Raw genomic sequence first — 26,625 nt, 5'->3', positions numbered from 1 at the left:
ATATATATATATTTTTTTTTTCTTCTTCTTCTTCTTCTTCTTTATCTCTCACTTGTCTTATTTAATATTTGGTTTTGACATTATGACATGGACCAAAGTGATCACTAATAACTACTTTTTTACTCTGAAGTGTTTTAACAAAACAATGCAGTTCCTAAGGAAGTTTTGTAGAATCTGTGTATTCCTCAGCCCTTCTCCATTGCACGTGGTAATTGGGGGCAGCCATATGGGTAGATGCCATAGGGATCACATAATACAAACTAAAACCCATGAGGGACTGGGTGTGAAAGTGATCAAGGTGGAAATTCATTTGCATCAAGATTTCAAACTGGCTGTTAGCTACTGGTTGCAATAACACCCTGAAATAAGTGTTTGAGAGAGGAAAGTATTCCCAAATATACTACTTATTTGGGATATTAAGAGGAACTATAATTATTTTTGTAGTATTAATCAAGTAAAATCCTGCTTTCTTACAGATGATATAGAAAGAATATATGAAATAAAATGAAGTAAAATCATAAAACAAATTATTGATTTTATAAAATTTTTCATTTGAAGATTTATATAACAGTAAACCAATTAGAATAACACTAAATAATGTAATTTTTAGTCTAGCCAAGCCCCAAATTTATTTTGAATAAACCATTTTAGAAGTGACTTGAATTATTAATAGTACTAATTAATGACTGAAAGTAATACGATATACTTTTTATTTTTCAGGAAAAGATTTATAACACCTAAGGCTTAGTCTCATATATTCTGTAAAAGATCACCTGACTTAGGTTTTAAATCAGTAACATTTTGCTGCAACTAAAATATATTAGTTAAATTCACCGTTTTTGCTAAAAATGTTGGCCTCCTGCAAAGCTAACTTTCTAAGACTATTTTCTCAGATATCAATATGAACCAATAATTCTAAATTAAGTAATACCAAAATAAATGACACCCAAGAAACAAAACACTGTCAGAGCAATACTGAAACTCACTCCCATACCTGTCTTCTATGCTCCCCATTGTTTCTCTGTCCCAAGAATCCCAGAGGGACTCTCACTGCACCACTCATCTACACATTTTTCCATACACAACTCTGTGAAAGTCTCCTTCTCTATCCTAAGCTGTTCTGATTACGCCAGGGTGCTAACTTCTGCAGGGCAGTTTGGAAAGAGACCAAACACACACACACACACACACACACACACACAGAGCTATGGTTTGAATGTGTCCTTTCCAAAATTCAGTTGTTGCCAATGTGACAATATTAAAATGTGGGTCCTTTAAGAGGTGATTAGGCTCATGAGGACTTCCCCCTGGTGAATGGGATTAAGGCCCTCATAAAAGAGGTCCATAGAGAGGTCTGCTCTTTCTTGTCCTTTCACCTTCTACCATGTGAGGACACAGCATTTCTCACCTTCAGAGGGTGCAGCCCTCACCAGACACATGAACCAACACCTTGGTCTTTGACTTCCCAGCCTCCAGAATTGTGAGAAATAAATTGTCTGTTCTTTATAAATTACCCAGTATTGGGTATTCAGTTATAGCAGCACAAAATGAATTAAGGCACAACTATACACCAAAATGAAAAAAAATATAGGTTTTTCTATCATATTTAAAAGATATCACTTTTTTAAAATTAATAATACTGAGATAGATGGCTTGAGATTTGTTGTGTTAGTAAAGGTTTTAAAACTGTTATGCCCAGTTTGGTCATGTAAACTAGGTTCTTTATTCTTTACTAGCATGTGTATAAACTATAATAATTTGACAATCTGTATCAGGATTCTTGAAAATATTCCTTCTTTTAACTAAAGAACTGAATTTCTAAGAATGCACCATAAGGAATAACTCAGAGATGGGCAAAAAAGATATGCTACAAGAATATCATGTATAGCATAATTTTATAATAAAAAAGCTAATGACCCAAATAGCCAGTATTAAAGGAATATTAAATACTTGAACCATACATATAATAGATATACCATTAAAATATATCAAATTTTCCGGGAATATTTTATAAAATAGGAAAAGCATCATGAGAGTTATGAAGTGAAAAATGTGATATAACATTGTGTAAGCTAAATTAAGTTTAAGTAATTTATTCATTCATCCACCATGTGCTGATACCTAGTATATAATACATGGTGAGTTAACAAAGATGACTAAGACAGCTTTTTCCTCAAGAAGCTCACATTTTCATGATAAGGGTAAGAGACACCTAAACAATAAAGTACCCAAAATCATTACCAGTAACTTGTTGGAGGCAGACACTGAATACACAGGTGAAAATAAAAATAGAGTATTGTTGTTAAAGTGCTGACATAAGTCAGGGAGGAGAATCATAAAAGCTTCATAGAGCAAGTGATGTTTGAACTGAATCTTGACAGGAGAGTCATTTTTGGATTCTGTAATTGACTATTACAGTTGTGGCTGTCTGTTGCTTATCTATCAGTCACTTCAAAGATGATATTACATTTTACTCTTCACAAGGATTTTTCTTTTTTGTGTGGTTTCCCATGTGTGTATAAAAAAGTGTAATTCACTTATTGCAGGAAAATTTTCATAGCCTTATGGTCACAGGCTTTGGAATGTATGAAATTTTATTTTATGTGAAGAGGAGCAATAAGAATTAACTATGGTAAACATTTCAGTAAGCATTATTATATCATTAGGTAAGCTAGAGCTAAAGCACTTCCTACACTCAAAGGAACTATTTTAAGTAGTTTTGGAATTTGCTTACTTGCTTAATTTCTAGGCCTAATGTACATACTAACAACGTATTCCTTACAAACAAATGTTCATTGGTTTTCCTGCTAAGGCCCAAAGTTGAGTCTTATATGTACCAAAGCATAAACAATGTGATACATGGTTCAAGATAAATAGAGCTAAGAATTGTGCCTAATATTTGATTTTATTCTATATTTTGGGGCTCAAGTTGAAGGTAGGGGTTCTGGAACAGTGAGTTGTATAAGAAAGTTGAACAAACTAACCATTTGGTCAAATTGCATGAAACTGAGGAACATGAAAATGTATGGGATAGGAACAAATCAGCATTTAGAACTCAAGCAGACAATCCTATGGAGACATTATAAGCAACTGATTAAGGAAATCCAGACCAGGTAGAAACTGGCTCTTAGCATACATCTGGCAGATTTAGAAAGAACAGGAGGTAAAACTGGCAAGAATCCCTGATGTTGTTGAGAGCACCAGCAGAGAGCTGTCCTAGGGTTTTATGGGTAAAGAGTGAACTATTCAGAGTGTGAAAGCCATTCAGATAGCTGTCTCTGTTCCTTTGCCATGTGATGTTCCTTCATCTCTCATCTCTCAGAGTTTTGCACATCCTTTGGAGGCCAGTACAAATGTAAATATCAGTCTTTTCTTGGCCCTTCCTTGCCCATCTCCAGCTCAGATAAGCTGGTCACTCCCCTTCAGTGATAGCCCCGATTACCCTGATTACAATTGCTATGTCTACTTCTCCTTGAAAGATTACGAGCTCATACATGTCTATACTTCCCCATAGCTAAAGTTCAGTAAAATGTTTGTGTAGTAAATAAAACAGCTTAGAGGGCACCACCCCAATGCTGATGTTACTGTTTCATTTGTAATAGATCAAAATTGGGAAACGGGGAGAATAACTCTGCTAGAAAGAAGAAATATCAAACAATTTGTCTTCACCTCAGATTTAACTTTCCATTCCAGTTGACTTAATATGATGCAACCAATAATAAGAGAAACACCATAAACATGTACATGTATGCAAAATTATTGACAATATTAGCTCAGCCCTAGGATGGTTTAATTTCAACTTTCAGAAATGTGGTTGTGAATAGAACAGTAAGAGTCTCCATAAATTTTTGAATGTAGAAAACCATTCAAAAAAAAGTTCGAAACATTTAAACATCCCTTAAAAGTATTCAATTAAATTAGGAAGACTAAAAGACTACTCAAATCAGGTTTAATTCAGCCTTCTGCCAACTAAATTTTTTTCCCAGAACTTCCTCGTTGTTCTATTACAGCAATACGTTTTTATTCATAATGAAGATGCTGAACTTCAAACTTCTGAAGACATTTCTGCATCACAATAAGCTGCAGATTAAATTATGTGGCATATGATGTTAGTGTTAAGGATATTTTATTAGTTTACAATATTTTAAAACTTGCTGATTTGTGTGTAATGTCTCTTTTGTCCATTAACCTGACTTAGATTACGAAAACAAATTTCCTATGCACATTAACCAATAGGATTATCAAGCACTCACACACATACACACACACATACACACACACTTAAAACAATGACTGCACTGTACACAAGTTATGTAAAGGCCTTCAAAATAGAAAGAATATTTCAAGTTTTCCTCTGGGTTAAAATTGCTATCTTTATACTTAAGGAGTGAAATGGTTTGTGTGCTCATGATGCATTTAGGAGTAGCTAGTTTTCTTCCTCCTCAAGAGACTTTTTTACATTGGCCCAAGATTTAGGAAGAACCAAGCATATATATGAATTCAAATTAAAAATCCTATTGTACTAGTGGTAAGAGAAACCTACTGTATAAATCCCTGAATACTGACAGTCCTAATTTTCATCTCCTTCATCACATGCCCTAAGATATATAGTATCTTCAGAAAAGTCGTTTTTAAAGTACACGAGACAGGATGGGAATGTTTCCAAAATCTATTTACTGTAATGCTTGCAAAGGATTTCATTTGAATACATTTATACTAGTTCTTTTACCTGCAATAATAAATTTTAGCTCATTTCACAGCTGTATCCCATACAGCAGTCCACACTAAATATATCAGCTTAGCTGCCTGTGGACAAATATAATGATGCTTGCAGGTTTTCACTTGAATTCTTTCTGGGAAGAAAAGAAAAGGAAAACTACAGCTGGAATGCAATTCTCCCTTTAAATGACACAGTGAAAGTCAGCATTTTCTATTGTTGATAATATGCTTATTCATGAAATTACATCAGTTTATATACTTGAAAAAGATTTCCTGAAATTAAAGGTAGACTGCAATATTGTATCAAAATACAACACAGGTGGTCAGACAAGGGAGGTGGGAGAGAAGGGAAAAGAACCACTGAGCATAATGAGAGACATTTGAAGAGACAGTGAAAGAAATCTGAGACTATAAAGGAGAAGAAAAGAAAATTGTGTGTGGTGGGGACGGGGTGGGGGGGAGAGAGGAAGAGAGAAATGGGGAGAAGGAGAGAGGGTGCCCTGTCAGGTTTTTTGGGAGACACACAGATGAGGAAGATTTAGAATGTTCTGTTGTGTGGTGTTCAGTTTAAACTCCTGTGTTATTTATTTTCAAGAAAATTCACAGTAAAAATCTGTATAACCCTTTACAAAATGAATTTTAAAATGTAAATATACTGAAACTGAATATTTAGTTATAGCTTGAAGCAGCACTTTATACTTTTAAATAAGATGCATTGCATCATGAAACAATATGGGAATATACTTACATTTAATTATAGGACAACAGATTTTATAGATAAAATGTGTTATCATTTATGTTAGAAAAGTGAAGGAAACTATGAGAGAAAATGGCAAAATCTCAAGAACATGGTAAAGTAATCAGTCAACACATTACATAGTCAAAATATTTTTCAAAACACAAGTCTATAATCATTTACTCTATCTCCCTATACTTGTGTGAAAATATTAAATCCAAATTTCTGTTGTCAGCTATTATTTATACCATATAATGCTAATTTAAATCTTAGAGACTTAATCTTCACAAAACTGGAGAGTATTTTCCCTGACCTTGGCTTTTTTTTTTTTTTTTTTTTTATACTTTAAGTTCTAGGGTACATGTGCATAACGTGCAGGTTTGTTACATATGTATACTTGTGCCATGTTGGCTGACCTTCGCTTTTTAATCAAAATATTAGAAGCATACTTTAAAGGACTTTATAGAAAATTTCATTTGTATGTATATCATAACATCAAAAGACACCATGATATGTGTCCTGGCTGCTAGTTTTATACTAAGAGTGTGGTTTGGGTTAAATCACTTAACTTCAGTACCTGAGTTTCTTCTTTCATTAAAGGAGAATGCCCTATATTAATGAAGAAATCGTGAGAATTTAGTGAAAGAACATGTATGCATGAGTGCTTGGGGAATTACAGAGTACAAGAATACAAGGAAGTATTGCTATTCTACCCACTAAGCTATAAAAAGGGTATAGGCACCTTCAAAACAGATTAGCATTGAAAGTTTTTATTGGTATAATTTAGATTTCTCTGCAACTTTAAAATACATGTGATAAGTCATGACAGCTCTGCCATCCCAACTACTTTATTTTTTTCTTTATTGAGGCCTTCACTATGCGATCAGATTAAAAACCCAAAAGGAACTTCTTGTTGGCATCCTATTAAGTGTGTTCATGATTATTTCAGCAGATTTTCTTCCTAAATGCACTTTTATTCTTATGAATTAGGTCCCCTAAAGCACGTTCCTATATTTTAATTACTTATCTTCTAATTACATGTTCTTAAATGACAATTACGTTATATCTGAAATTCATAAAAAAAATATGTATTACGCTGTGCTGGGTTTAAAAAATATGGTTCAACTGGGCATGGTGGTTCACGCCTGTAATCCCAGCACTTTGGGAGGCTGAGGCAGGTAGATCACAAGGTCAGAAGATCGAGACCATCCTGGCCAACATGGTGAAACCCTGTCTTTACTAAAATTACAAAAAATTAGCTGGGCATGGTGGCATATGCCTGTAAACCCATCTACTTGGGAGACTGAAGCAGGGGAATCACTTGAACCTGGGAGGCGGAGGTTGCGGTAAGCCAAGAGAGCGCCACTGCACTTTAGCCTGGGCAACAGAGCAAAACTCCATCTCATAATAATAATAATAATAATAATAATAATAATAGTAATAATAATAATAAGGCTCAAACAGTTTGGCAGTTTCTCAAACAATTAAAAATACAGTTACCATAAGATCCATCAATTTAACTCCTAAGTATACATTCGAGAAATGAAAATACATATCCACACTAAAACTTGCACATGAATGTTCATAGTAGCATGATTTATAATAGTCAAAAGGTAGGAACAACCCAAATGTCTATCAACTGAGGAACAAACAAAAGACAGTGTATTTATCCAGCAGAATACTATTTAGCAATAAAAAGGAATGAAGTATTAATACATGTAAAACATGGATAGACTTTGTAAACATGATATGTGAAATAAAAGGTCAGAAAGGATCATGCAAGTTATGATGCCATTCATATGACACGTCCAGACTAGGCAAATAGAGAGAAAAGGTAGATTGGTATTTGCCCAGGACTTGGGGTGATGTCTAAGGGATGCAGGATTTCTTCTGGGGGTAATGAAAATGTTCTTGAATTGATTGTGGTAATGGATGCACAACTAAAAGCCATTGAATTGTACACTTTAAATGGGTGATTGCATGCTATGTGAATTCTATCCAATAAAGCTGTTAAAAGAATGGCTCTTTGATAGCACTCCCAAGTATTCAGCAAATGACTAACAAAGGAGATTCATCTCATTTATAATAACATGGCACAAGAGTAATTTTCACTTTAATTTCCACATTTTCATAAAATGCTCAAAATAATTTAGCTTTTAGATGATCCTATCAAGGTAGAAATTTATTGCAAGAAGAATGATCTTGAAAGCTCTGAAAACTTTCATCATGATTTGGGAAATCATGACTTTCATGATTCTGCAGTGCTTGATCAATCAAGGTTGAAGAACCACCTTGTCTGCTTCATAATATTTATTCTCTTCTCATGGAACTTGCACAGCTGAAGCAGTTCAAAACCACTTCTCTTATAAAACAGGCTGAGAGAACTAAAGAAATTAGATTAAATATTGCATTAAGAGACAGGGAGAGAAATGTATCTTAGCAGCAGTCAAAGCTCTCCTTATGAATTATTTGATTTCATAAATCCAAATCCATTTTGATGACTCTCCCATTAGAGGTATGCAGTCACCACAGCAAACTCTCAAAAGAAGCTGTTTGATAGAATCATTGGATCTTCTGATTTTGCTGCATTTCTGTGATTATCTGTGCCAGTTCATGAACAGCAGATGCCTTAATCCTCATCGCTCCTCTCACCACAGGACCCATGAACTAATGAGAACAAATGAAGCACAGTGCATAGAGAAATGTTGATGTTGGCTGGAAACATGGCTGCTCAGACACTTTAATTTGAATTTGTTGTTACATATACTTTCATGTAGCCATTCTCTAAAACTCAAAAAAAAAAAAAAAGAATCTTTTAAAAATATTTTTTACCTTCCATTTTTAAGCTTCATGTTTTTGAAGACCTGATATGATTGTCAAAGGCAAAGGTTGTCAATCAATGCCCCATAGTCCAATTTTGGCCAGCTAGACGCTGCATTCAGTCAACGGTATTGTCCTTTATGCGATTTTTTTGTTTCTAGTTGAACCTGGTCTCTACCTGATTGCAAGTGATAGACCTGAAGCAGGGTAAGGGAGTGGTGTTGCTTCCCTTAACCAGGTAGTCCACAACAGAGAAGAGTTGAGTATAGCCGGCCTTTATATCATGCCTCATCTACTCTCCTCATTTGTATTCCCTTTCACAGAACTCATCAGGGATGAGTTCTATACCTGTACATTTAAATATATGTACATATATTTAAGCTTTACTTATTTTAATATTACTTTACTCAAAACGGTAGAGGAAAAAATAAAATATTACATCATTCTTATTAATAAACCTGAAAGGATGCTACACTATCGAAATTACTGCATTTAATTAGCACTACCTAAGATAGCATTTCTCTTGGAAAGTTTGCAAGGAGAATTATAATAGTTCATTTAGATGAACAATCATATAAAACTCATATATTCACATCTGACTTAACATTTACAAATATATCCTTTCATTCCTGACAATATTTTATAAACTCAAATAGACTTGAGCTCCTAGATTCTATGAATCAGAAAACAGCAAATAAACTTCTTATTATTATGAAAAGACTGTCATTCATCCATTCCCTTCTTCTCCAAACTCATATCCACCCTTCTTCCCACCCCAAGTTATTCCCTACATTTTATGACTCCAAACTTCTTTCTATCCCCGGAAACATGCCATTTAATTTTTTTCACAACTATTCCTTCTCTGCCTGGAATTCTGTCTCTCTATAGCCTTTCTCCATTTGTAAACTGATTATCTTTCAGACTTGTGTCTTATGAAAGTTTTCCTTCCATGTCTCATTTTGCAAGAGTATTACTCCCTCCTCCGTTTTACATCCATATATGTTTATATTTTTGTAATAAGTTCACTAGCCTCAAATAACTTATTTACACAGGATAGAGAACTCCTTGAAGGACCTCGTGTGCTATTCATGTTTGCTCCCCTGCACCTGCCACACAGACCTTGCCATAAAATACGTACTAAGTGCCTGCCAATTTTCCTCAGTTGAATTTGATTAACACAAACTGGGGAATAAAAAGATCACTTAATTCAGACTGTGAATGGAATCCCCTGAAATAGTTGTGCAGTGCGATATATGTTTTTATATAGATACCTGTAATCCACATTATTCCATCTGGGTCTGTTACCATTCTTGTCTTAATGGTGTCATAATCAATAGAAACCATTGACAAGTAAAGTTTTAGAGAAATAGTGTTCATGGATATGCTGGCAGGTAGATGCTATTAGAAAAATACTTCTTGGAAATTTGTGCAAGCATTGCAGTTTGAAAACATTGTACAGGCACCAGAGTGGCAAACACAGGAAGATGGTTCGACATAAAAAGGGTCTTAAAATAAAAGCTGTAAGTTAGTGGAAGGTAATGCAAGGACTTTCATAATAGCTTTTATGAGTGGGTTATCGATGAACATAAGCTTGGCACAAAACTTTGTAAAATAAAATCTTAATATAAAATTTGTATATTTTAGTAAAAAATTTGTATAATTGCACACATTTTAAAAAGTCACTACTATAAATATCACATAAAAACAAATTTTAGGAGGTATAATTTTCATAATATCAGGTAAATGATGAAGTCCTGTGTGATAATTTAGCCATATATTATTGCATTATTTGCATGTGCCTGTATATGTATATATTCATGCATCTAGATATGCAGACGTGTATATGTGTGTGATTATGCCTATAAAGGTGCAACAAATTATTATTGTGATTCTGACATAAATTTACAAGTGCTTCACAAATTTTAAAGAACGTACAAATAAATGGGTTGTAATGGACATGAAATAGTTGAATAGTTGTCCCTCCTTCAAACTGGGAGACAACATTTTTATTTCCTTCAGAATATTTTGGATCACATATATTGACGTGTGAAAGTGGGATATTCATATCTCTCTCTCTCTCTCACACACACACACACACACACACAATGCATCTTAGGAGAGGAGTTTAAGAAAGGAAGTCTCATCATTAATCGTACACTTCCAACATCCTTTCATTCACAGCATCACTGAGCAGGAAAGTCTTGCCAAGAATAATACCAGGTTTTCCAAGCAAAGGAACTTTGGGACCCACAGCCCCACTTAGAGAGTCAAACCTCCAGCACTGCCTACATGGCTAAGATATGCACAATCACAAGTAAAATTAAAACACTGAGGCAATATGCCTGCATTTAAAAACCATACTTTGAACAACCTTACAGTAAGGCTGAGCTTTGTAGTTTCTCTGTTGACTCTGACCACAGGTACAGAACAGAGCAATGTCAGATGCAGAGAAGCTTGACATTCATATGCAGATCCAAGGAGGAAAAGGAAACAAAGTAGAAAAGGAAAGGACGCAGAGAGATTCAGGAGACAAATTCTGTACCAGTGAGCAGTTCATACCAGGATTATAGCCAAGTAAGGGATAACATTTACTGAGCACTGGCTTGTGCCAGGTACCATCTAAGTACACTATAGGTTTATCTCAATCTATCTTTAAAATGATCTGTGGAGTTAGTTACTAATATCATATCACATGGTACAGCTATGAAATAAAAGAGAGATTAGAAATCACATTCCTAAATAACAAAATTAGGTCAAAATTCATGTACTTCTGACTCAGAAGTCTGTTCTTAAACATCTTTTTATTGACTACACACACAGACACACACACACAGACAGACAAATGCACACAAACATATATTTATTTAACTAGTTATTGATTAGGTGCTTCTTTCTAAGCTGTGCATTCAATTCTTTGCAACTAATCTGTAAATCCCTGAATACAGTGGAACTCTGTAACATTTATAGTCACATTCTGATTTTTGTAGAGAAAATAAAAATAACTTTTAAATAGTGCAAATCAAATAGTCACTATGTGTGTTCCGATACCACTTCTTCTCTGGTACAATAGAGAACATACCTACAAACACATCCATCTACAACACTCAGAATGTCCTGTTATTGCTAGTGCTATAATGGCCCAAGGGAAAACATTTTATACAGACTACACAGAACAATTAGAAAGTCCTGTATTGGCCACATACCATAAGTTAAATTATTTCAGCTATATAATCAATGTCTGCGCCCAATACATTTGCTTGGGAAATTTAATTTTCCATCAGGCAGTATTGTTCTAGGTTAGGCTGTTAATAGTGTACTATATTTCTATTCTCACGCACACCACCTATCCACTTCTGGGTCATTGTTTACCTGTCTCCTTTCTGAGTGTGCTCAACAATTTGCGTCAATGGGAAGGTCATAGGAGTAACCTAAGTAGCAGGCTGACTTAACAACTTGGTTTCAGGTCAACTTACTAGGGCTTCAGCACAGTGGACCTTCACTGTTTCCCAGAAGTTCAGAAAAATGTTGCATCTCCCACTTTTTCCCAGACTATAGTTTCCTCAGTGCAAAGCAAGGAAAAGTAGATATGCAGCTACATGATTTATTAACCATACCAGAGTCTGCTAGGGATACAGGAGGTATGTACTACACTTGAAAATCTCACCAGCTTGCAGGCTTAACGTAATCTTTATTATATTTGCTTATTTCCTTCTACTTTAAGATATAATTCACAACTCCCAAGGTATTCCTCTCAAGGGGGAGCAAAGTGTAGGACCATCTACATTTATTCCTCACTTAATTCCCATGTGGTTTTTTGTTTTTATTATTGAACAATTATCTTCAGTATGTGTCATTCTATCAGAACAATAAAAAGTGGAATATGTGCAGCACAGTCTGGATTGAGACTTTGAACTCTGCCAGCTAAGAGTTAGCTACCTAGTCTTGCTACTATTACTCCTACAATTAACAGAATGCAGATCTATCACCAAAGAACATCTGCAGATGACAAGCAGATGAAACATCAGGTTAGTAGGGAACTGCAAATTGAAACAAGATATGCATCTATTAGAATGGCTAAAATAAAAAATACTAAAAACACCAAAAGTTGGTGAGGAGTGGAGAAACAAGAACTCTCACTCACTGCTGGTGGAAATGCAAAATGGTATAGCCACTTTGGAAGGCAGTTTGGCAGTTTCTTATAAAACTAAATATATTCTTGCCATATGATCCCGCAACATGCTCCTCGGTATTTACGCAAATGAACTAAAAACTTACATCCACACAAAAATATGCACATGAATATTCATAACTGCCCAAACTTGGAAGCAACCAAGATGACTTTAAATAGGTAAGTGAATAAACAAACTGTAGTATAGCCAAAGGATGGAATATTTTTCAGCGCTCAAAAGAAATGAGCTGTCAAGCCATGAAAAGGCATGTAGAAAACTTAAACACTTATTGCTAGTAAAAGAGGCCCAACTGAAAAGGCTACATATGGTATGATTCCAACTATATAACATTCTCCAAAAAGCACAAATATGGAGACAGTAAAAAGATATGTCTTTGCTAGGGATTTGGGAGGCGGAAGGGAGAAATAGAAGCAGCACAGAAAATTTTCAGGGTAGTAAAACTATTCTATATAATACGGTAATGGTGGATAAATATCTCTACATAGTTGTTAAAAATCCTTAGAATGTACAATTCTAAGAGTGAATCCTAATGTAAACCATGGACTTTGGTTAATAATAATATAGTAATATTGGTTCATTAATCGTAACTAATTCACCACACTAGTGCAAGATTCTAATAATAGAGGAAAATAGTGGGAGAATGGGAACATAAGGGAACTCTGTACTTTCTGCTTAATTTTCTGTAAATCTAACACTGCTGAAAAAATAATCTATTAAAAATAAAATCATTTTAATCCAAGCATCGTTCTCCCATGCTACCCCTGCCTCCACCCCACACACCAACAACAAATGAGAAAAACAGCTAAAGCCCAATCCGTTGTGTTCCGCTCAAGAGCTGGGTCTGTCCCCCTGGCTCCACGGCCAGCCTCCTCTGTCTAGTGGGAGGCAGCGCCAGGGATGCCTTCCACGGTAGTACAATATGCATGGCTGGTGAGGGGTGGAGGTAGGATTTTCAGAATCTTCTTGAGGTTCCTCTGTTTAGCTCCTCGCCAGCCATCTTCCCAGCGCCTCTCTCCCGGAGCAATGAATCCCGTCAAGAGTGGCCCCTACTCAGTTGTGGACTGTAAATTGTCCTTCTCTTCTCTGTTCTCTGTCCCACTCTTGTCTTCAATCTCCCCTTCCTCCCCATTGAACTTGTCATGGGCCCACTTGGGGCTGGTGCTTGGTTTCCGGAACATGAACCGGCGCTGACCCGGAGGTCATCATGCAAGCAATACTTCTTGCTTTTGGGTGTGTACTCTGGGTCCCACTCCCCTTCCCGGTTTCTTTTTGAAAATTGCTGTTGCTGTTGTTGTTATCGTTGCCAGAGTAGTTGCCTCTGCCCTAGCCTCTTCCTCTGGCTCAAAATTGAAAAGTTCCTCAAGCTCTGCCACCTCCTCTTTCACTTGGACACAAAGTCTTTGGTCCCCAGTCTCGATTTCTCAAAGCACGTGGTGTTCTCCCTGTCTCGTCAATGTACTCTTCTGCTTTGTAGGAGTGAGATGACTGGGAGGAACAGGAGGAGGATCTGGACCTACCTCTCACCCTCCGGTACTTCTTCTGCTTCTTTGATCCTTTATAAGTTTTCTGTTTTCTCTGCTGACCTTTCCCTCGAGTGGATGGAGTCTCGGGAATTCACCGATTCTCTCGATTTACTTCGTTTAAGATCTCTCTCCTTATGTTTTTTTTTACAACGTTCAATATCAAGGCTGAGATCAACAGGATCATCTTGATATTTTTCCTCAGCCTTGCAGCCAGGTTCTCTGGGACTTTTCATTTCAGAGGATGCAATGGCATCTTTTTGGCTAGGTCCAATTATGCATCAGAAACAATAGATAGTTTACTTTTTGGTATCCTTGCTCCAAGTATTGCATAGTTTCCCTCATCCTTTCCCAATATGCTATTTTTTTTTTTTTTTTTACAAATTTATAGGGTACATGTGCAATTTTGATACATGCATAGATTGCACAGTGATCAAGTCAGGAATTTTAGGATATCCAACATCCAAATAACGCACATTGCACCCATTAGGTAATTTCTCATCATACACCCTCCTCTCACCTCCTAACCTTCACAAATCTCCTTTGTCTATCATTCCACTCTCGACATCTATGTGTACACATTTTTACCACCCACTTATGAATCAGAATATGTGGTATTTGACTTTCTGTGCCTACCTAGTTTCACTTAAGTTAAAGACCTCTAGTTATATCCACACTACTGCAAAACACATAATTTTATTCTTTTTATGGCTGAATAGTATTATATTGTATACATATACACCATACATTTTCATTGTTCATTCTTCTGTTGATGGACACTTAGTTTGATTCCATATCTTTGCTATTGTGAATAGTACTATGATTAACATGAGTATAGGTGTCTTTTGATATATTGATTTTTTTTTTTTCCCTTTGGGTAGATACCCAGCAGTTGGATTGATGGATTGAATGGAAGTTCTATATTTATCTCTTTGAGAAATTTCCATAGTGTTTTCCATAGATGTTGTACTAATTTACATTCCCACCAATTGCATAGTGGATATCGAGCACTTTTCCATATACCTGTTAACCATTTGTATGTCTTCTTTTAAAATGCCTATTAATGTCCATTGCCCACTTTTTAGTGGGATTTTTAAAAACTGAGTTGTTCAAGTTCTTCCAGTATATTCTGATAAACAGTATATTCTAATATCTAGTATACTGCAGATGTTAGTCTCCTGATGGATGAATAGTTTGCAAATATTTTCTCCCGCTCCGCAGGTTGTCTGTTCACTCTGTTGATCATTTATTTTGGTGTGCAGAAGGTTTTTAGTTTAATTAAGTTTAATTTGTCTACTTTAGTTTTTGTTACCTGTGACTTTGAGGTCTCAGTCATAAATTGATTGCCTAGACCAATGTACAGAAGAGTTTTCCATAGGTTTTCTTTTAGTATTCTTATAGTTAGGAGTCTTATGCTTAAGACATTAATCCCTCTTGGGTAGATTTTTGTATGCAATGAGAGATAGGGATCTAACTTCATTCTTCTGCACATGGAAATTCAATTTTCCCAGCACCATTTATTGAAAAGAGAGTTCTTTCCCCAATGTTTGTTTCTGTTGGCTTTGTCAAAAATCAGTTGGTTTAAAATATGTGGACTTATTTCTGGGTAATCCATTCTATTCCATTGATCTATGCATCTATTTTTATACTAGTACTATGCTGTTTGGGTTACTATAGTCTCATAACATAATTTGAAATTGGGTAATGTGATTTCTCTAGTTTTGTTCTTTTTGCTAAGTATTGCTTTGGCTATTTGGGTTCTTTTTTATAGCTACATATGAATTTTAGGATTCTTTTTTAATTCTGTGAAACATGGCATTGGTATTTTGATAGAGATTGCATTGAATCTGTAGATTTCTTTGGACACAACAGTCATTGTAACAATATTAATTATTCTAATTCATGAGCATGGGATGTTTTTCCATTTGTTTGTGGCATTGAAAATTTCTTTCATCAGTGCTTTGTAGTTTTCCTTGAAGAGATTATATATGTCTTTAGTTAAATTCATTTGTTAAGTATTTTATTTTTGCAGCTATTGTAAATTGGATTGTTTTCTTGATTTCTTTCTCAGCTAGATCTTTATTGGTATATAGGAATGCTTTTAATAGTTTTATCACTTCCCATTAATATAATTAATATATACTTTTTTACTGTGTAGGTACATAGGAACTACATGCATGGGAACCACCTGAGTATTTGATTTTTTTATCTAAGTAACTAGTGAATTCTGAGAACTAACTGTGCAATGTACACCAAGAAAGAAAGACAAGATATAAACAGCAGTGTTTTAAAAAACTAATTTAAATGATCACCTATGAAGTAAAAACCAAACAACTCATAAAACAGAAACAATTCTACTGTGACATTTAATGCTGTCATCACTTGAATTCATTTTAAACTATTAGTGTAAAGTTCTGATGAAAAAATTAGAAAAGATATCTACCTTATGACTCACTGGCATCTCTATTTCACAGTCTACACTGTCTCTTGTAGTAGGAAAGATATATTTTCTCAAGTGCCACATGCTCAGTGCCTCCTTCATTAAGGGCCAGTCTAATGTGCCTTTATATTAATTCTAAGGGATCCTGTCCTATACATTCACTACACTGAGGGATTTCCAATCCTCTCTTCACAAAGAAACCCCACTGTCCAGTATTCTCATTATAACTTATATCAGAGGTCAAGAAACTTGAATTCCTCCTAAAAGAACCAAAACCACAATCATACTTGACCAATAACCTAGTCAGAATCTCTTCCCCTCACCATCAGGCTAGTCCTCTATACAGTAATAATCGGCAGAAGAAAATCTGGATTATGTGCCATCCTATTGTACTCTTAATCTCAGCTATGATTGGGGGCTGCCGACATTTTACAAACCAGATAGTTGTGTATAATTTTCAGGAGTGACCTAAGTTACCCCTGTTTCATTGAAACAGTTAAAGATTCTTAAAATTCCCTGAGAATTTGACTTTTTGATACAACCAACAAATATACTTTTTTCTTTCTTTTTTTTTTTTTTGAGACACAGTCTTGCTCTGTCGCCCAGGCTGGAGTGCAGAGTGCAGTGGCACAATCTCGGCTCAATGCAAGCTCAGTCTCCCAGGTTCACGCCATTCTCCTGCCTCAGTCTCCCAAGTAGCTGGGACTACAGGCGCCCGCTACCATGCCTGGCTATTTTTTTTTTTTTTTCTTTTTTGTCCTTTTAGTAGAGTCGGGGTTTCACTGTGTTAGCCAGGATGGTCTCGATCTCCTGACCTCGGTATCCACCCACTTCAGTCTCCCAAAGTGCTGGGATTACAAGCGTGAGCCACCGCGCCCAGCCAACCAATATATTTTTAATGAATTCTGAGCACTGATGGTGCTATGTAAATTACAAAAGAAAAAAAGACCAGACATAAACTGCAGTGGTTTTTAAAATGTATTTAAATGATCACTTACCAAGTAAAAACAAAGCAATGTGTAAAATACAAGCAACTATACTGTGACAGCATTTAATTTAGAAGTGATAGGAAACAATGTTAATTTCAAGAACGTAAAATATCAAATTTTTGAGAAATCCCGAGACACAATAACAAAATGAAGTATAATAAGTTCTGTTTATATAAGTAACCCTAAATTTGGTGCTCAAAACATTTTTATAGTCTTTGGTATGTGCTGTCTACACATAAGTGACAAACTAATAAAAAATATGTCTATAATAAAATAATTTCTTTCTATACTTGCTTTTTTGTCTTTCATGCTGTCCTTTAGTTGCAGAAAACAGATAAGTATGCTAGACCAGTAAAATTTCTGCAAGTTACATCATTTTTAGGAGAATAACTGGTAAAGAATGGTAAGAGAACTAACAGTTTTTGAATGTCTGCCGCGTTTAGGTCATGGCAGTACATGCTTTCTGTTTATTACCTGTTGAAAAACCTCATAAATGCCTTCTTACTTCAGAACTTGTGTCATTGTTCCAAGGTGAAAAACAAAGCTAGATAATTGATCTAACTTAACCGGTCAGGTAGAGGTAAGATGTAAACAGTGGTTTGTCTGATCTCAAAGTCTGTGTTCTTTCCATTCTAAAATGGTGTCTCCCTTATAAACTGGAGTATCTACTAGTCTGGTTAACTGTATCAATTTGTAATTTCTAGTGCATTTACTGGAAAAGAAAAGATGCTTAAGAGAAGGCTAATGCACATTATTGGGCTTGCTCCAGGTCATAAACTTAAATAGTTATTGTACCATCTGACAGAATAATAGCAATAATAAAAACTATCATTTACTGAACTTTTAATATGTGTCATGTACTCTCCTAGTACATTACATACATTACCACATTTATACCTCAGAAAACCCCTATAGAATGCATCCCATTAATCCATATTGGAGATGAAGGAAAAAAATTCAGAGAGATAAAATAACTTTGTAGGTAACATGAATAGAATATTTTCCATCCATGTTGCCCCAGATTGATTAATGTTGACACCCATGCTCTCTCTACCCTATTCCATCCTTCTCATTCATGAAATGAGAAAACGATGTGACATTCTGAATAAAAGTAAATTGTAAGAACAATTTAAGTTCCAAACACTTGTGCTAGGATAATGCCACCTGATATTATGACTACCTGGAATGACATCCCTCTCTCCTTTGTTAATTAAAGATAGGTAGAATTAAAACAGATGTATTTCCCTAAACATTGGAGAGTATGTTTTATGCAGAGTAATAAGGACTATTAGCATAAGTACACAAAAGTTAAAAAAAGATAACATTGTTTTTACTAAAGTTGAAGAACAAAAGCATAATTTTAATGCAATTACTGTATAGAGGACACAGTGACTGTCAAAAATGGCAATGTCCTGCATTACATGAATCCAGTTCAAAAGTGTTTAATGTGAGTATACTCCTTGACAGAAAACACATACCTGTAAATACCCTATCACCTGAATTCTAAATAATGGCTATTATGTATATATTTATTGGATTTCAATATAATTTCATCATTATGAAAATAAATTCAATTAATTCATTAAGATATTTTTGAAAACATATCTATGACAGAAGTTGATAGAAGTTTATGTATTCAATATTTTTGTCTGATTAAGGCTAAGTCAGTTGCATTTTGCTTAATTCATTGACACTCTTAATTTGGAATTGCCAAGTGAATAAACATAACCATATGGTTATTGTGGAATAACCATAATTATTACAGGAACAATCTCATATGCTAGAATAATAAAAAGTGCAAATGTCCCTGTAATCCCAGAACGTTGGGAGGCTGAGGTGGGCGGATCACCTGAGTTCAAGAGTTCGAGACCAGCCTGTCTAACATGGTGAAACCCAGTCTGTACTAAAAATGCAAAAATTAGCCCAGTACGGTGCCAGGTGCCTGTAATCCCAGCTACTCCGGAGGCTGAGACAGGAGAATCACTTGAATCTGGGATGCAATGGTTGCAGTGAACCGAGATCATGCCACTGCCCTACAACCTGGGCAAAACAGCGAGACTCCGTCTTAAAAAGAAAAAGTGAAATGCCATTAACACTTATTAGTAACAGTAGTTATTCGTCTTTCAGTGATATGAATGCTATGCCTCTTGTGTGTAAGAAATATGTTTTCCAATTATTCAAAGATAAGTTACCTTTGAAATGACTGCGATACAAAAGTGCTGAAAATTTTAACTTTTATATATTATTTATTTAATTAATTTTTAGAGACAGGATCTTGCTCTGTCACCCAGGCTGGAGTACAATGGTGTAATCATGGTTGACTGTAAACGTGAACTCCTAGGTTCAAGCAATCCTCCCACCTTGGCCTCTAAAATGTTATGGCATTATAGGTGTGAGCCACCCTGCCCAACAGACTTTTATATTTTAATAAATAGTTTTTAATATCTTAAATTCTGGGGTTTTCCTCCTTATAAAACAACAACACTATAGTAGACAGACTTACATACCACTTACTCAACTTTATTGATACTATCTTTTCTACTCTCTTGTGTTTTATTCAATCAAGTTTGTATCTCTATCTCTATACCTAAAATGTTTCCCAAAACACTGTGAATTATCTTACCAAGTTAACATACGTGATATTTTCTAAAATATTTTAGAATCCCTAGCCTTTCTAAATTTTTTTGAATACTTTTTTGCCACAATCTCCTTAATAAAATACCTTCTTCATCTAGTGTATCTTGTCATTTGCCTTGTACCTTTTCTGACCATATTTTCTTAGCCTGTTTCCCTAGATTTTCTCCCACTGTGGCCCTTTATATCTCAATATTCTCTGTGAAATATCATGGCTCTTCTTTTCAATATTTTCCTTGCTTTAATGATCCCTCCCACTCCCATGGATTGAAATATACATTTATTGAGTTCCATGCTTACACCTTTGGTCTAACTCCTTCTACTAAACTGAATCACCCATTCACTAATTTTCCCATGAGATATATTAGTCTAAATATGTCATTGCTACCTCAAGCTCAGTATATCTGAATTAAATTGATATTCTTCTTAACAACACTAAGAAATCTGTTCTTCCTTTTTTCATACCTTGTACTTCCATTACTGGCTACAGGCATGATGGAAACCTTGATGGCATTTTCCTACTTTCCCTGGAAGGCACTGTATCTCCTGCACCCTAAACCTAAGCTAACGTTGCTTCAATGTGACCTCAAGCCCCCTTCTACTCACTCTTTACTACAACTTCTATTGTCGGAGTTCTGTTCCCCTTTGTCTCTCAGTCAACAACTCACGTCACTGGCCTTCCAGCTTCTAAACTCATCTCTCTTCGTTCTAGACAAACAAAATATCACTCTTCTGCTCAAATTTTCCAGTGGCTACCACCTGCTTATAAGTTAAACTCCAGTATCTTACCATTGTTTGAAAGTTTATTGATAATCTGGTCCTAACTCACTGAATTGGCATGAAATCTTTTCATTGCTATCAACATCTTGGGCTTGAGGTACAGTGTACTACTGGGACTTCCAGATCTAGGAATGCTGTTGTGCCTTTTGATTTTTATTTTCTTTCTTCTCTCTGCTTAGAATGGCCATCTACTCTTTCCTCAGTCAAAATCCAACTCATCCTTCAAGACCCAGATCATATATTAAATTATCTTTGAAACCCTTCACACTTCCTTTATCAGTCAAGTAACCTCTCTGTTCTTATAATGTTCTATTCATGTGTATGGTATGCTATGTGGTAATTGTGTATTTATAGTATTGTTTAATTGTGAGTTTCTCCTAAAATCTATAATCAGTTGAATAATAATTTTTTTAAAACAGTTAATTGTGAGTTTCTTGAGAGCAGGGATGGCAGTATCCCATTCAGCATTTACCACAATGGTTACATATTTTAGGTCCTCAATAACTCTTTGTTGTGAGTTGAATTAATAAAGCATATATAGATAGATACATATTTAAGATTGCATATAATGTATAAGTAATTAGTATTATATGTGAATATATTATATGTATACACACATGTGTACAGTTGGCTCTTGAACAATATGATTTGAACTGGGCAGTTCAACTCACAGGCAGATTTTCTTCCACCTCTGCCACTCCTGAAACAACAAAACCAACCCCTTATCTATCTTCCTCTTCCTCCTCAGCTTATTCAATGTGAAGACAATGAAGATAAAGACCTTTATGATGATCCAGTTCCATTTAATGAATAGTAAATATACTGTCTCTTCCTCATGATTTTCCAAATGTCATTTCTTTGTCTCTAGCTTACTTTATTGTAAGAATATAGTATATAATACATATAACATACAAAATATGTATTAATTGACTGTTCATGTTATCTGTAAGGCTTCTGATCAATAGTTGGCTATTAGTAGTTAAGTTTTGGAGGGGTCAAAAGTTATACATAAATTTTCCACTGTGCATGTGGGTCAGAACCCCTAATCTGTGCGTTGTTCAAGGGTCAATTTTATATACCCTTATTTGTTGTATGTATGTATTTATGTGTGTATTTATATGTATCTGACATATGTATTCATATATATGAAGCACTTTGGGGATCAAATGGGCCCTTGGATATCATTTTATCTATTTAATGAATATTACAAAACAGCCAAGAATCAAAGTCATTAATGACTTTACCAAAGTTCTACAGCATGTTAGTAACATACACAGTTTGAATTCCTGTCCCAGATCTTCATCCAGTGTAACGACTTTCACTACATCATTTTAATTCAATAATCTCACCATTAATCTGAATCTCTATAATCCTCTTTACCAAGACCAAGCTTATCCTATTGGTACAGACATTCTGGAGTATCCCACCTCTTTTCTCTTCCAGTTCCCTTCTTGCCTGCTTATTTTCATCAAGTGATATGCACATAGTGATTCTGTAACCTCTAAATTTTCATTTATGGTATATCCTTTTTCTTTAAATATTCTCTAGTTCTTTTGAGAACTACTTTCAACTCCGTTAAAACATACTAAAGTCTCCTTTCCCTTTGATAAAAAATAATAAAGAAGTCATTATTTTGCTCTCCAATTGAATGAACTTTTTTTTTTTTTTTTTTTTTTTTTTACCAAACCAAGGATCACCATTCAAGAAATATCTTCAACATCCTCATCATACTAGCTTACATTTGCATACAGCTTTGAAGTTTACCAATCACTTTTTCATGACTCATGTGATTTTCACACACTGCAGATAGGCAGAAGAAGGTGTCATCACATTTACATGCAGTTGAGAAAACTAAGGGTCAAAAGTTAAGTGAACTACCAAAATTCCTATAGCTAGCAAGAGCTGGGACTGGCACTGGAATCAAGGTCTCCATACCATTGTTTCTGAGAGCTTCCCACTATTTTAAGCTGTTTATTGGCTTGTGTTCCTTCCATGACATTTATGATGACATATATTGACACCTCAGATGCTGTACAGTGAATGTTGGCCGGACTGTTTTCCATCTGAATTATTGCTTGGCTCTTATTACTTTGCTAGTATAAATTTCAACTAGGCAAGTACTATTTTATCTTACCCCGACTTACCTAAGGAGCTCTTCCCAAGCATCCATATGATACCATTTAATGGTAAATTATAATTTGAGTAATGTTTGTCATTATGAATGTGTTTTTAACAAGTAAAACCCTAGCTTAGACTAAATTAGAGATCTTCAACTCTTTGTTTCAAATTGAAATAAATTCGTTTTATTTTATTTGAATTCATTACTCAACGGATCTGCAAATTTAAGGTGTTAGCAAAAATAATCTTGCTTTTAAAAATGTGTATGTGTTTCATGTAATATTCTAAGACAAATTGTGTACTTTGACTTTAAATACATTTCTGTATAATCTCCTCACTAAATGTCTAGATAGCTGCAACTTCTTTAAAAATTTCAGATATCAATATTGATGCAATCGTAGAATAAATTGAGCTGTCTCTTCAGCAGTGGTACAGAGATGGGTTGAAGCAGGAAGAGACCCACTCCCTGAAACTTGTTTGCAACCCCATGATGAATACATACTTTCCCTTTCAACTACAACATTCTCTTAATGTTTGGCATGACCGAGTTATTCTTAAATTACCTCCTAGCTCTAAGCAACAGGGATAATCTTTTCCCATTTTATTCCTACGAACATGTAAAGTTTCAGGTCCGCTAAAGAATTCTCAATGTTTTTTAATGGACAGAGAAAGTGAGCCTGCAGAAAAGGGGTTAGTAATGTCTCACTTTGCGTTGTTTTCCTGCCTGTCACGACCCCTGCCAGAACCTCCAAGCACTTTGCCAGGGGGTACTGATGGGCAGTTAGTAGCTGCTTTTGTTGGGTGGTTGAAAAACAAAGCAAAATAATTCTCAAGGAAGGAAGGGAAAGTTTGAATCCAGACATCCTCAAAGTTGTACACTTTAAAAATCCTGCGATTCACTAGTTAAGAATTGAGTTTTCAGTCTTTCCGGAAGGTTCACTGGAGCCCCATTCGCCTTTAATTGTTGGAACCGCCCTCACTTGGCTTGTTTCTGGGGTGTCCCACATAACACAAAGCTAAAGTTAACAAATTCAACTCTATATCCACAAATGTCGTGACAGCGAGCATATTGCTTGCCTAAACAATAAAGACCGAGGCTAAACTCTGCTTATTCTTTGCTAGAAATGTGTTTAAGAAACTCCTAGTAGAATGAAAATCCAGAAGTTAAAAATATTGCACTTCATTATGGAAGTGCAGCGTTGCCCTCATTACGGAGCTGCGAGAGAAACATTCCAGCTACTCACTGTTGCCTCTTAGTTGTTATGCTTTTCTTTCCTAATTGTATCGGACATGACCTATTTGCTTCCTAAGAAATCATACTTTTTACCTTAGGATCCCAGCATAACCGAGCCATCCACAAGCACCAGGGTCCCTACAGAAGCCCATCAGCTCCTTAATGTGGCCCCAGATGTGAAGATGGGGAAAGGGTAACTCCGTCCCACTTACCAGTCTTCCACAGATAGAGGGTGGGCACCTCCGCCTCGCCCTGTGCCGCAGCCCTGCCGGCGGCAACCGGGAGCAGCAGCAGCAGGAGCAGCAGCAGCGGCAGCAGCTGCAGGATGCCCCGGCGCGGCCCCGCAGCGCCTCGGCTCCCGGACGCCCAGCGCCTGGCTTGCAGCCCCATGCCGCCCGCAGCCACTCCAGGGTCCAGAGCCGTAGCGCGCTCGGCAGGGAATTTTTCTCCGCTCTTGGAACGTCTTCCCAAAGAGTACAGAAAGCAAAGCTCTTTCCTGCTATTGTTCGCTTCAGATGAGAAGGAGGGAGAGTGCGTCTAACACCAGGGAACAATAGCGTCCGCGGTGGTGGCCGTGGCCGCCGCCGCCTCTGGCGGGGATGCTGCTGCCGCTGCCATTCCGCGCGCAGAATGGCAGGTCCTGGCGGCTCCGGAGGCAACTGTCCTCAGGGGGCCCCAGCTGACTGAGCAGGTCTGCTAGGTCTGGGAGGCAGCGCAGCCCCCGCCAGCTGGAAGGGGAGGAGGGGGGCGTGAGCCCAAAGGAGCAGAGGGGGCTGGAGGCAGAGGGAGACGAGAGCGCGAGGGCGAGAAAGGGAGCGAGCAAAGGGGAGAGGGGCCAGCCAGGCGACACCCAGTTTCGACATACCCGCCTAAAGAACTCCCGTGCACATGGTGCGATGAAATATGTTTGGAAGGATGCACCAATAAAAAGAATCATCACCCGGCAGATTTCAGAATGACAAATAACAGGCATTGATATTCACTGTCATCCAAGGAGTCAAAAGCTAGATCTAGTGGCATGTTATTCTTAGTACGTATTTACACAAAGCATCAGTGTTTATTATCTATTTTTAAGCCATGGCTTCTGAATTACTTGGTGTGGGGAGCAGTATTTGAGATCAGATGTAAAAACGCTAGAGCAGAAATGTTTACTTGTCAAAATGCACTTAAACACTTCTTCAAATGTTTTCAACTTAATCTATTCTCAATAAAAAATATGAGCAATATTGATACTCTGACAAATTAAATTGTCTTTTAATAACCTTTAAAACTAAATAAATATTTAATGAGTATTTCCAATGCTACCTAATTACGTAAATACAATTGTACAAAAAAAAAAAACCTTAAAATTAAAATTATATTTCAGGTACAGAGTTCTGTCCCTTCATCTACTTCTTTCTTTCAAAAATATGCTGCTTCTAAGTACTCAGATAGTTGTGAGTCAAATTAAAGGTCAAACTGAGTCAGTCATGCTGTCTGGATATCTTGGAATTAGTAAATTCTTCATTTAAAATTTCCCTGACACCAATTTTTCTTAACTCTTACTGTAGCAAAATGCCTGTCACCATCTAAATAAAGAACCACATGTGTTTGCATATTTTGTCCTTTTTGTTTCCACTTTCTTCTACCAGTAGTAATAGAAGAACGTGTGTGAAGTCAGATAATGCTTTACCTTTTCTCCTTCTCCCTTTAGACAATAATAATATCTTCTATTATTAATTCATTTCATAGTGAAGCTAAAATAGTAGGCATTTAACCATTAAAATTTCAGCACATGGAAAGCCAAAGAAAACTATTATCCCATCAGCAATTTTCAGCCAAATAAAATAAAATTTTAAAAGCAGGAAAACTACTTTTTATGAATTTACTTCAACACAGCTACCCAAGAGTTTAAAATGAAGCTACTGTTTCTGAAAGAGGAAACCTTCCGTAAGGCTCTCTTGGGACCCTTGTCATTTTGCAGAGCCTTCCAGACACAGCCCTTCTGCATGCATTAGATTAAAAACAGGTTTGATCAAATAATTCCCAGGTCCTGCCTGTTTAAGTATTCTGACATCAGAGGAAATTAGCTACGTTGAAGGTTGCAAATTTGGTCTTTGTTTACTTTCCACTCTGTTAGGCCTCTAAGAAGGAATTAAAAGCTCAGAGAGCCCTAGCTCTGTGAGTCTGTGATTAGGAGAGATAAGCTAGTGTGGCTTACTATTTCTTCACTGGTGAAAAACAGGCAAAAATAAAAAGATTATAGGTTGATAAGGAATAAAAAGGAAGCCTGATCCTAACTAATGTATGATTCCCTGAAGGATCACTTCTTTTAGCAGTTAAACCACAAAAGAAAAAGCGACCTGCTATTGCTTCCTGGGTTCTGTCGTTTCAGGAAAATTTCCTTGTCCACTCCACAAGAAATCATTTTCCCATCCTTTCTGCTTATATTTTTCAGTTATTGTT

The 26,625-nt window shown here is 36.0% G+C and overlaps 1 protein-coding gene across 1 annotated transcript in view; it reads right to left on the bottom strand.

Annotated features, from left to right (window-relative positions):
- The window catches only part of THSD7A (thrombospondin type 1 domain containing 7A), a 492,664-nt gene extending 467,852 nt beyond the window's left edge, over positions 1 to 24,812 (bottom strand). The window contains exon 1 of the mRNA XM_026449388.1: positions 24,393 to 24,812. Coding sequence (XP_026305173.1) covers positions 24,393 to 24,570 — 178 coding nt within the window. The 5' untranslated portion in view covers positions 24,571 to 24,812. The remainder of the gene's footprint in view (positions 1 to 24,392) is intronic.
- Positions 24,813 to 26,625: the final 1,813 nt, after the last annotated feature.

Source organism: Piliocolobus tephrosceles, chromosome 8 (assembly GCF_002776525.5).
Source record: "Piliocolobus tephrosceles isolate RC106 chromosome 8, ASM277652v3, whole genome shotgun sequence".
Classification (NCBI taxonomy): Eukaryota; Metazoa; Chordata; class Mammalia; order Primates; family Cercopithecidae; genus Piliocolobus; species Piliocolobus tephrosceles.
The sequence above is the reverse complement of the archived record's forward strand: the minus strand, read 5'-3'. Positions and strand labels throughout refer to the sequence as shown.